Here is a 12,769-nt window from a genome sequence, read left to right on the forward strand (position 1 = left end):
AAGCAAACGGCAGAACGGTGCTGATAATAAGGATCATAGTCATTATTATCATATTATTATTATTATTATTGCTGGAGGGGAGGACATTGGGATTATTGAAAGCCACCTTTACTCAACCCATAACAGGAAGTCCACATTCATCTCCCTCTGGGCAATTTCCACAAAAGCTAATAACACTTCCTGTATGGAGCCATTGCATTAAAGAGCTGCTTACATTTCCTGTGTTGCTCTGCAGTGGGTTGAACAAACCCATTTGATGGCGTGGTGAATAAATGAGTTATAATTCAAGTCATTTTGGCGTTCTGATGGCTGTTGATGGTTTAACTGCATTAAAAGTCTATACAACAGTAATAAGAGCACATAGCTGATTAGCGCTTGAAGTAGCTCCTAGATTTTCCTCAGGGCATAGAGAGCATTCTCAGATAACCTTCAATGTAAATGTGTAAAATGTAAAAAAAAATTTGTATTAACAGCTGGTACTTGTATGCCTCCGTCAACCAGTGAACTGTTTATATTTTTTATGAGGTCACTGTGACCGCTGAATTGAACCAGTAAACCCTTGAATCCAAGTAACAAGACATCAAAATTTTAAGAAATTCCATAAAGGCCGATTTGAGATATGTTCAAGGGGTCAGAAACACATTCAGTGAGCCCATGGTGACCTTTGACCTTGGACCATGCACAGCTAATCAGCCATTTTCGAATCGGAGTGAACATTTTTACCAAATTGAAAGAAATCCCCTTGAGCTGTTTCTGAACTGTTGCGTTCACAAGACCTTGACTAATAAATTCTAATCAGTTCATTCTTACGTTAAAAGAACAGAGGATTCCCTGTAAGTGATTCTGAGGTATCACGTTAACAAGGTCGCAGCGTTCTTGCCCTTTCACCACCTCAATTGTAATCAGTGAAAATGGAAAATTTGTGCCAGATTTAAGAAAATTCCCTGAAGATGTTCTTGAGATATTGTGTTCATGAATTGGACAGATGGGCAGCCCCAGAACCTAATGGTTTCAGGCTAGTGGCAGTCGCTGGTGCGGAGGCATATTAAAAAGAGAGATGGCCGAGTTCCATTTAGCTGCACCGTCACATTGACTGGGAAACAATGTCTTTGCCAGTTTTTGTCCTATTTCGGTGCGTACATTACACATACACATAATAATAGTAATACAATTCTTATATGGCATTAAAACTACTGTCCAGACAATCCCAACCCAGCATGATAGCGGAGGAGCACTCACTGCCTGAGCCCCATATGTGACTGATTACCCTAACCCCTCCTTCTGTGGTCTCCACCTCTCTCCACTCTCATCATCATGTTGTATCACTCCCTCCTGTGCCTCCCCCACTCCAGCCTTTTATTCTCCCTCCTCTTCCTCGCCACTCACAATCAGCGCCCTTTGCCCCCCATCTCCTCCTGTCTCTTCTGTTCATTACGTGCCCTCTACATGTGGTGTACATTACATCATTCATTCATCAGTCATTACACTTCAGAGACAGAGAGGACCCCCCACTGTCCCCTCAGTCACTGATGCATACATCAGAAAATTGGACATGCACTCATCCACCAGCTGGCTACTCTCAGGCAGTGTAAATTCATAGCTCTTCCCTGTCATTGTCGCTTTTACCTAAATATTACGGCGGGGCTCTTATTTCAGAGTTAGTGAGATGAAAGAAATCTGAGGATTTAAACACAGAAACCTTACATGTTGTTGCCTTTGACGTTGTACTCATTTTATTCTGGAGACCAACCTGCTAGCGAAGGCTTTGACATCCCTCATGTTTCACAGCTCCTCGTGCAAACTGTGTATTATTTATCATAATGTTTGAGACAGTTAAGTACTCTTTAATTATGAAGGCTCATAAATAATATTTTAGAAAGAGACATGTTTTCTCCGGCTAAAAATGTCAGTGCATCATCAGCACCAGAGAAAACCTAGAATGAGCGCATACCTCTGCAAAGGCCCAACAGTTTGCTTATATTTAATCAAGCTACACCAAATTTCATACAATCAAAGCTACCACTTCCCTAGATGTGCCGGTTTTTTTCATCTAGATCCATGAATGGTCTCCTGAGAAATCAGGGAAAACACCAAAGAACCAAAAGAAAGCACAGATGCTCTTCACAGGTCTTCAGTCTCTTCATTAACAAACTGACTTTTCTTCAGCGTTAAAGTGAAACAAAAGGTCAAATGTATAATCTACAGAAAGAAAAAGAGCCTTTATCAGCTCATTTGAAGTCAGTGAAACAACAGGACGTCATACCGAGTGATCTCCTCCTTCAGAGCAGCGGGATTAGGAGGGTAGAACTTGAGTCTCAGACACATGGTGAACGGAGGCTGAGCTGCAAGAAACAAACACCAAACATTTAAGTAACACATCAAACCCTCAGCGGGAGACAGAGGAAGAAAGAACAACCGTTCAAAGACCCAGATAAAGGCAAATCTTTTCTCGTGAACTGTTCTATTAACGAATAAAGAAAGATTTTATAGGGGCAGCAACTTGTCTGTCTTGATCAGTCGCCTGCTATTTCTATTCTTGTCTTCCATGTTGTTTGTTTCCTATGTATTTTAGAATGGATTGCAACTAACAACCATGCATAATTATATTAAATGCAAGTAATATCCCCCCATTAAAGTGCTGATGTATCACAAGCGGCATATTTTGATTTCATATATGCTGATGATTTTTATTGTTACAAAAAGAAAACGTTTTTTTTTTTTTAAATCCACAGTATATCTTATTGATTTTAATATCATGTCTATCTATCGCCAATATCATTCCAGACCTCATGTTAAGGAATACAAATTCAATGGTCTATTTTCAAGATTAATATCAAATAAAAATCAATTAAAAAATATACTCACATTTCATTTGCTTTGCGATTGATTTTGTGACCTCCAACCAGTGCTGCATTAAAAGAAAAACAGAAATGACAATAATAAAATATCATCAAAAATAAATCACCTTACACTTTAAATATCGGTTGCCACACACGGTTTTACAACAATACTCTTCGAGTGCTGCAAAATGTTAAAGCTGCTTTGAATATGCAAACTAGGTTTTTGTAATACAATCAAAGATTCCAGGCGAATATATATTCAAACAGCTCTTTGAGAGTCTCTTGAGACACTGTCAGAACAGGGAGGCTGATTAAAAATACAGGTTGCGACTAAACACCAGGCTCCTGCTGCTGTTGCCTGCCTCTGCAGCCAGATTCACCATCTTCACTCTCCCTCTCCGGGAGCGCATTTCTCCCTCCATCACTCTACCGCGTTACCTTTCCGCCAACCCAACCCACCCACAGCAACAACCACCAAAATAGTCCTTCTGAGTGACGTTGCAGGAAATGCAGCATCCTCAGGACTTGGTTCTTGTCTGCAGGACATCAACATGATCTGCAAACATGTGAATACTTCATGAATCAAGCAGTGCTCCGACATGCCTCGCAGCGGCCGAGGCCTGATGGAACAACCGTCACTCTGAGAGGCGGCGTGAATAAGAGACGATGGGGAACACAACTTTTCACTCTGGACCCACAGTCTCACCCTCATTCCTCAACTCAATCGGATATGATCCATTTTTTAGTATATCCAAGCATCTTTATATGGTTCGAGCCGAACAATCGCATTCATATGGAGTCACTCTGAGTTTCCCTTGAACCACATTTTTAAAAGGAAAATGCAGCAGATTCAGTGTTGTATAAATGATTATAACTTGATTTATAACACAAGTAGGAACTGCCTGATTGTTAATGAGCCTAACTGCCGTTCAATAAAGCAATAGTTCAATATCCAGTGTATGGTTTAAAACGAGGGTTGTCAAATCTGGAAAAGCTAGCAAGAGCAGGCTGCACTATGAAAAAAATGCAACCTCTACATCCCACTATTTGTCCTCTCGTCAAAGCTATGGCCCCAAAAAACACAGGAACACGTAGAGACTCTGCATCAACAGTGGACACTTCTCCAGCTGAAGACTGCAGCCATGCGCAGTGAGAGCAAAGGCAGGCAGGTAATTTACTGACAGACAGTAATTTAAATTCTTTCTCCCTGTCCGTGTGCTGAGTGGTATTGATTTCGGAATCAAGACAGCAAAAACCATAACTAATTTAATTTAAAACTATTCATTTAGACACAGCAAATTCCCCGGTACTGTAAAGTTGTAGCCTCCCTTTTAATTATGCACCTGGAATACATTTCAACACACTTTTAATCAGTGGCGACTCAGATGCTGACACATGGAGCTGGATGATTTTGTGTACTTTTGAATAGATATGATACATAGACTTTAAAAAATACATTATTAAGAAAGCTATAAATGATACAAATGCACACAAACCGCCTCCGCCTTGCTCACACATACTGCAGCGTAGTCACGTACCCGCTGCTTGTCCGGATCCACATATCTGATGCCAAAATAGTCTTTCTCCAGCAAGTTGAGGTGGTGGCAGATGAGGTCAAGCAGATACTGTCCCTTTGCGTCACGCTGCAACAGAAGAGAGGAGAAGCAGGAATTTAGAAAGCACGACAACAAAAAACAATATTTGCGTGTGTGGCCAAAAAAAGATCCAACAAAGAAATGGGCAATGTCCTAAGTTTCAACATGATAAATAATTCCTGCCGGCAGAGTGTGCTTGAGATTTTTTTTTAAACCCTGCCACAGATATCTCAGATTCATCCAATATAAATACACGAGAGCCAGAGCCATTTGAAGAGTCTGGAATAAACCCCATCCTCAGATAAAAGTAGAGCCCAAAGAGACGATGGTATAAATATGCTCATATCTCACTGGGGTTTTGTTAAAACTCTGTATTTCTGTAACTCACGAGGAAGCTTCCACCTCACGACACAGTATTTCGAAGCACAGAGAGAAACCTGGGCATCATCCACTCAGACAGAAACACATCTATATCTTAGAGCATCCTGAACACTGTACAACCGAATAACACAGCTGAATATCCTGGCTCCTGAAAATCTGGATCAAAATGGAAAATATTTTTTGGAGTAATCCAACAGTGACAGAAAATTCTCTCTGAAACATCCCACAGAATTCCCTCCTGGCAACAGACGACAGAACAGACACAAATGAAAAGTTGCTCTTCAGCAAAATCTGTTTCTCCCCTTCTATATGAGTTTTATACACCTATGACGGATGCAGGTATAATTTACGTATTGAGATTAAAGGTAATGATTGCAATTGAATGGATTACCGCTGTGAGCCCAAATGAGCAAATAAAGAGACAGAGGAGCCTCATTGCAAATCAGTGTCGGTCACTATGAAGAGATAGAAACAAGAGTTAGCTCTCGTAATGTATGATTATATCTAGAAACTGCAAAGATGCAAATATTATATTTTTAGCTAATTAAATTCACAGAATTGGCTACTATAAACTGACATGTTTTTTGGGACGTTTTACTCCTCAACACAGTTTAATTTAAAAGTGTAAATCTCTGCTGTCTGGGACATTTAAGCATCCTGGAGAGAATAAAACGTGATGAAGGTAGAAAGCGGGAGAGAGGAAGACAGCAAACATTAATCACTGGGCCCCAGTCACTGTCACCCCACGCCACGGAGATGTCATGCCAAGATGACATATCACACACTCCTCTCAATGGGGATTTTGGTATCTTTTTTTATGAACAGCACGAAAGGCTCATCAGCGCCGACAGTTCACAAACGCCCTGAAGTCACACTGCTCATTTGGAGGCAACTGACAAAGCATCGTTGTATTACATGAAAATAGTATTGCAAATTTTTAGATACATTTGTAAATATATAGACCATACATTATATAATTATCATCAGTTTTTTATACCTTTTTTTCTTTTATTTTTCAGCAAACAGACGATGTTAATGATTTAATCTATGAATATATTGCGGCATTCTAAAGAGCCAGATATATTTCCTCTCGACTTGGTGGAGACCAAAACAGAGGTAATAGAAGTTATGTTCATGAGGAGCTAGGAAAAAGCTATTCCTGTTAAGCCTGTGTGTTCTCGACCAATCAGGATAGCGCAAGTAGCATAGTCAGAATGCACGCTCCTGATTGGAGGGGGTTATGTGTGCCAGCAGGAAGTCGAAGCGGGAACGCTGGCCTGTTTTTGCCGGCTGTGCTGTTCCGCGTTATGCTTCTGAGAGTCTGCTACCAGCGAGTGTTGCTGTGCAGTTGTGAGCTGGTAAATGAACGATAATAAAGTGAGCGACATCTTCTATCTGTTTCGTTAACAAAGAACAACAAAAACATTGCAGGTTTAAGAAATCGGAACTCTCACGTCCAGATTGGTTACAGAAACCTTTAGGAATACAGATTTTACTTCTCGTTTGGAGATATTTTCTGTAAATATAGTTTGAATTCAATAACTTGTACATTTAATACATTTGTGTTACACCGCCTATATTAACTTGTTAAATGGTAAACTCTTATGGACAAAAGCCTGAAACAAAAGTTCCTCAAAATAATAAGGTATTCAAATGTCAAATCAGCATCCAGCACTCAATGACAAGCTGGCTGCAGTCTGACCGGCCGCTGAGGTCTCAACCCTCATAATGACTCATGAGGAGGTCGCTCCTCCTTCCCCGCTCCCTCACTCACTCCCTCTGCTCCTCTGACCTGTGTCGGCAGTGAAAGTGTCAGGAGCAGCACTCTCCTCCATGTCATTACTCTGTCCGCAGATAACAGGCCCTTCATTAGGACAAAGGAGTGTCGACACCGGGCTTGTCACCTAACTGACGAGACTCTTGTGACCCGATGCCAATACGAGCTGTGCTACTGGATATAACTGACCCTTTCTGTGGCGAGACACGGGGGCTTCACCGGGGCTCTCCACTGTCACTTTGAAAAACCTCTCTTGTTGTAACATTACTGACCAATTCGATAACTAAGACACATGATACAATGGAGAAGCAAGGGTCTCTGCGGTGTGAGAGAAGACGCACGTTTGTATTTGTAAGGACCAAAAACATTATACACACAAAAATAAAGGAACCTTTCAGAGTGAATGTTAAAACTGCAGATTCCATGATGATAATTTCATAAGATTGTTCGAGCAAACAGGTCTTTCATTATTTTCGTCATAAGAGAAAACCTGGTTTACATAATCACATAATCAAGACAGGCAATCAATAAAACTTGATTACCCCAGCTGGATATCTAGAGAAAGCCATGTACTGAGAGATGTAAACATGTCATATTATAGGCATGTAAATAATCCTGTTGAGTCTGCACTTAAAATACAGAAGTAGCACAATAAAGGCCCAAAAATATAAATGTTTGTAGGTGTAATATTAACGCATGACTCATCTTTTGTTTTAATCACTCGGCAGAGAAACCTGCTATCAGGAGCGCCTGAAGGAAGCAACAAAGCCCAGCACAAATAAAGAAAAACTGCTTTCTGTATGGAGAGGACACACCGAGTTAGAAAGGACATCTGTTCTTTTGTTGCATGGAAAGAGCAAGTTTGTTAGTATTCAACAGCTCTCCCTCCCTCCTCCCTCCCTCCCTCCCTCTTTTCTCGCTCTTTGTTTCCCCCCCACCTCCGTCTCAGCCCCACATTGAGCACAGCTGCATTATCCTCCAACCAGACTTTCTAATTACGAGATCGAGGTGATTGCACGAGAGAAAGGATGTCTTGAAATTTCTAATTTATACTAATGAAGCTTTTACTCGTCTGGATTGGAATCTTAATATAGCTGTGCAGGAGCCTCAACAGATTTACTAAAGGTTGTGTTGGTTTTACCTGTGTTGGAAAGAGTTTGAAAACAGTGGAGTGACCTGGTGTCACAGCATTTATCCTCCCGTGTTGTATTTGTTGATTCAATCCTTCAGTGATTTCTGTTTCTATCACCTTCCTATCAAAAAAATAGGTATACGGCACAAGCAGGGGGATCTGGAGTGAGAGCCTAACAAAATCTGGCCGTAAAGTCCTACAGTCAAAATGAAAGACCATGCTCTTGAATATAGATTGGAAAAAAGAAACTCCATACAAAAACCTCATTCATAAACTGTGAGCAAACAATAGAATAAATTGTTATGTGGATGGACTTCAGTGGAAAGTCACCGACAGCTAAATGTCCCTGTTATTTAAATGTTTCTGATAAATGTAATAATCATGTATTTGCAAATGATTTGTCATCTTTGCTTGAAATAGTTTCTAACCACCTCAGTAAATCTAAACACTACTACTAATGTTTGATTTGTTCCACCCATGATTGAATTCAGTGACACTCTGCTTCCTGGTATGCTCCCAAAAGGAAAAGTGTATCTGACTCTATTATAAGATTCCTGATAATAATCTGATCTAAGAAAAGACACAAAGCCTCTTTCTGATGGGTCTCTAACTGAAAACAGCACAATCTTATTTCCTTAAGTGCCCCCAGTCTACAATGGGCACTTTCCTTTCAGATGAATCATTAAAATGGTCTCTATGTCAACGCAGGGGCACAGACCATTAATAAAAGATTGTATCACTTTATAGTGAGAGGAGTGGAAACATGTCGACGACTGTGTGTGTGTGACTGTGTGCGTGCGACTGTTTGTGTGAGTATTGTGAGCAGTGGTGTAAAGCTGAAGGTACCAGGAGCCCTGAGGTGATTTATTTGGTTTCACAAGCAGATTTCTGTCTTTTGTCCCAGGAGGCTGAGCGATCGGCTGGTTAAAGTGTCAGATTGATTCTGTTACCTGACCGAGAGGCGGAGAGCTCGAGTCCTGACCCTGCCACTTCAGCGGAGACCCAGAGATACACAAAGACCAACCCACTTTCTCTTATATGAAGCTTTCTTTCCAGTTTTAAACACTGTGGAATCAAGTCTGTTTCTTTAAGTACAAAAGATGAAACCATGGTCTGTATCATTCAAGCATTACGTTAACTCTCCGACTACATAGCATAAACCTACTTTAGCCATTGAACAAGCATCATTCTGATAAGAACGACATGATATGACAGAAACCATCTTTGAGAAAAATCTATTCGACATGTGCTTTCATGATATAATTTGTCCCATCTGCTTACAGGAGGCAGGTTTATGACATATACTGCAGCCAGCCACCAGGGAGCATTTCAAGATATTGTCCAGCTTTATATAAAGCCTAGAGCCTCGGAGCTTGCTTGGCTGTAGACTTGTGGTACTTTTAGTTTGGTCTATGTCCCTTTCAATAACAAGGAGGGAACCTGGTTAATGAGATATACTGCAGCCAGCCACCAGGAGGCAATCAAGACGATTTGGCTTCACTTTTAGGGAGCTGTCATGTCAAGTGCACACATTAGCTGCTTGTTAGCTGCCAAACAGGTGTTTAAATAGAATCTATGTATTTACAATAATTGTAGCTGTCATTCATGTACCTTATTACTACAGTAGTCATTGTGGTACATGTAGGGCACTGGCAATAATATTGACTTGCACTTGATTCTTGATACCAAATTAATATCGCGGGTATCGACGACCAAACTTCTGGTATCTTGACATCCTGAGTTTACTCTGACCAGGTGGAAGAAAAGTGGGTCAACAAAACACAAAAGAGGATGTGAGGAGTTGCCCCAGAAATGTGTGGAATCAAGAGAATAGGTGAAACAACAGAGAGCTGCTGATAGCGAGTGATATGGATAATTGCTTTTAAAGCTTGATTAAAGAGGACTCTATGAGAGAGGAATGTTCCACCCAGCTGAATGCCAAGGCATCTCCTCATGATCTCTGAAAAATGATTCATAATTGATATGTTGAGCTGTAACCCTGTTCGGCTCGGTTGGCAGGGCTCTTAACAAATCAGCATAATTTGACCAGTATTATCACAAATAAAAGCAGTGAAAGAATTGATTTAGCAAAATGAGGCCAACTTGTGTCTTCTAGTCTAATTCCTCGAGCGAGATAGGAACACTCTTATAATTTGGGAGCGGGGTTTATCTTTAATTCATCCAATATGTGATAAGAGGATAGAAAGCATAATACCCTTATGGGAGTTTGGTGGATGGCTTTGTCTCCTCGTGCTTTAGGAAACAGGTTGCAGAGTAATTACAGGAAGGGAAAAAGGGAAATTAGTCTCATTAATAGTGATAATTATAAAACTGTGTGATGAAATCATGAAAAGCTGCAAAACACAAGCTGTTTCACAGGATGTGTGACATTAATGGTGGCAGCAGTTTGCCTCCAGGGAGCTTTTAATGCATTTTTCTAAACATTGTTAAAGCTAGCAGAGGTAAAAGCTCTGATACGTCCAACAGCTCAAAGTGTCTACTGTTACAAATCATGATTGTAACCGGAGTTAATGATTTACTTAAGTTACAGCAGCAAATCTGCTGTAACTGCTTTGGGATCCAAACCTTTTTGCAACTCAAGAAACACAATCTACTGTGGGTTTACCATAGACTGTATATAGATATGGACAACAGCTTCAAAAGGTGAAGCCAAAACACCTAACCGCCCCCTTGTGGCTGTCTTCATTTTATGTCGCACGGACAAATCTCAATGTCTCAATCTCAGAGAAGCCTTCTGCATTTTAGGTTTTTTAGTGTGCTATCATTCTGCAATTGGCACTAAACACAATGTACAGGCTGACAGGATTGTGCTACCTTTTTCCCCCAACAACCATTAGTTCAAAACAGTTTCTTGAAGATTACAAATGTGAACCTGCAGGTGGCAGCACAGGGTGCACGCGGTGATTAACACATTTTTAAGACATCTTGTGTCAAATTCCAGCTGAATATGGTTGTCGTTCATTGGTTGCACTTAATCCTGTGATTGCTCTGTGTCACTCAGCCTTCACTGTGATTCAGGAACAGATGTTGCAGAACACTACATAGATACTGCAGGGTCACAGACAGGATGTAACCTCACCACCTGAAAAGTGGCCCTAGATCTGTGTTTGATGGAGAGTTTGTGACACGAGACAAAATTATTCTTGGCGTTCCTGCAGGCGCAAGGAAACAAACACGTTTCTTAATGATTATTTTTTCTGAGTCATTAGTCCTTCAACACACCACTGATGGATTTTACTGCAGCTGATAGTTTTCCTGTCACATCTCTCAGCTGCACATACAGCTCATAATTGGGGATACAACTGTTTCAAAATATACCACCACAACCAAGAATATCACACAAAAAGTGCAGTAGTTACCGGCCTGAATATGTATTTAAATCATTATATTTTACTCTCCACATCTCTGGTTACAATATATATTCCCAGTGAGCTTGGAATTGCTCCCTGTCTGCACAGCAGTAAGGTTTTCTTGCTAAAAAGTGTGACAAATATCCCCAACACAAATTGAGCGGCACAATTGGTGTCATGCTTAGGATTAGCATACAAACAATACTTAATTTCTTTGGCATTTGCACAGCTCTGGTGGTGATGCACCGGTTCTATCTCCCCCACTGTAGTGAAAAGCTGACGGGCAACAAAATCAGTGTGGCTAATTTAGACCGTTTCAGTCCCTCAGACCTGCCATAAATTATCTTGCTCTGTAAACTGCTACGTGCAATGAGGACGGTGCAGACTCACAGCATGAAGTATCTTCATCTTAACCACGCATACACATTTCAGCTGCTGGCAGAAACTCATTCACAAATTGGCCAATGTCTGTTGCTACCTCTGTTCAGGGGGTTATGTGGTCACCCCCGTCCCTTTGTTTGTTGACTGGTTTGTGTATTTGTTGGTTTTTAACCAAGATAACACAAAAACAGCTACCACAAAACTTAGTGAAAGGATGCGGTATGAGTCAGGGAACAACACATCAGGTTTTGGTGCAGAACCAGATCCAGTAATTTTGTATCCCTTTCTTTGATATAGTGAGAGAGGACATTTTTCACCCCATGAAAACGAATCAGGCGGATTCACAGGATTGATGGAGTGAAATTTGGTGCAGGTTGATTGACATTAAGGAGACTGTTGGGCCGGAGGAATGCTCCTAGTCTATCAGTGCAACAGCCATAAACACTGCACTATAGGATTTCTTGGAAAAGGCAGCTGTTGGTGCCTCTGAGCTTTTAGACTTTTCATCCATTTCATAGACTGCATTTAATAACATTAGGGCTTAACAGGAGATATTCCCAAGTGGGTTCATTGTGAGAACTTATTGTTAGATGCTGCACTGCATTGTTTACTAATTGGGCTCAGGCTATAAGGCAGTGTGTTTCAGCTCTGGCTTCTTCTTTTATTTTTTAAATAATGAGGCGACCTCCATTGTCATCCGGCTCTTTGCCAAAGCTAACCCCCCCGCCCCTGTCAGGCAAAGGCAGCTGGAACTAAACATGCAGCCTTCACCATTGGCCCTTTATTTCAAGCGTGTCATCTTAAAAATACACGTGGAAATCAGGGTCTAATTGTTCCTCTACCCGGCACCTTCTACTTGGTACGATTATAAGTGAAACTGAGCTGATAAAGTGTGAGACGCAAAATCTGACCATTCACTGACTTGGAGTCATCAACTGACACTTTTATATTAGACTCCTGTTCATCTTTCACTTAAAAGTTTGCCTGACAGAATCTGCAGAAGAAAAACAAAACAGCCATTTAAAGCATCGTGTGCCTCCTTCAACATACTGCTGCTGTCAGAGCTTTAATAAAAAGGACGACTGCCTAAGATAGAAGACAGAAAGAAAATAGGCTTTTCTGAGAAAATAGATACTTGGAGATACTCCTTTTACTGTAAACTGTAATTTCCCCTCGGAATTCTTGGTCTTTTTCTACTATTATTGAGGAGGGATATTTCCCAGCTGGAGCCTCTGCTAATTATGTCAAGTGGGCTGATTGAATGTGAAGTCGCAAGAGAAAACATCAGATGA

General features: G+C 40.8%; 1 protein-coding gene across 3 annotated transcripts in view; it reads right to left on the reverse strand.

Moving 5' to 3' along the window:
* The window catches only part of LOC128445132 (FERM domain-containing protein 5), a 59,787-nt gene that overhangs the window by 11,444 nt on the left and 35,574 nt on the right, over nucleotides 1-12,769 (reverse strand). Inside the window, exons 2-4 of one of the 3 annotated variants that reach the window (XM_053427930.1) lie at nucleotides 4,379-4,483; nucleotides 2,866-2,908; nucleotides 2,264-2,342 (exon numbers count right to left, since the gene is read on the reverse strand). In XM_053427930.1, the coding sequence (XP_053283905.1) occupies nucleotides 2,264-2,342; nucleotides 2,866-2,908; nucleotides 4,379-4,483 (227 nt within the window). Of the gene's footprint in view, nucleotides 1-2,263; nucleotides 2,343-2,865; nucleotides 2,909-4,378; nucleotides 4,484-12,769 lie in introns of those variants that run through there. The other 2 variants (XM_053427931.1, XM_053427933.1) reach the window with 2 other exon arrangements.

Source organism: Pleuronectes platessa, chromosome 7 (assembly GCF_947347685.1).
Source record: "Pleuronectes platessa chromosome 7, fPlePla1.1, whole genome shotgun sequence".
Classification (NCBI taxonomy): Eukaryota; Metazoa; Chordata; class Actinopteri; order Pleuronectiformes; family Pleuronectidae; genus Pleuronectes; species Pleuronectes platessa.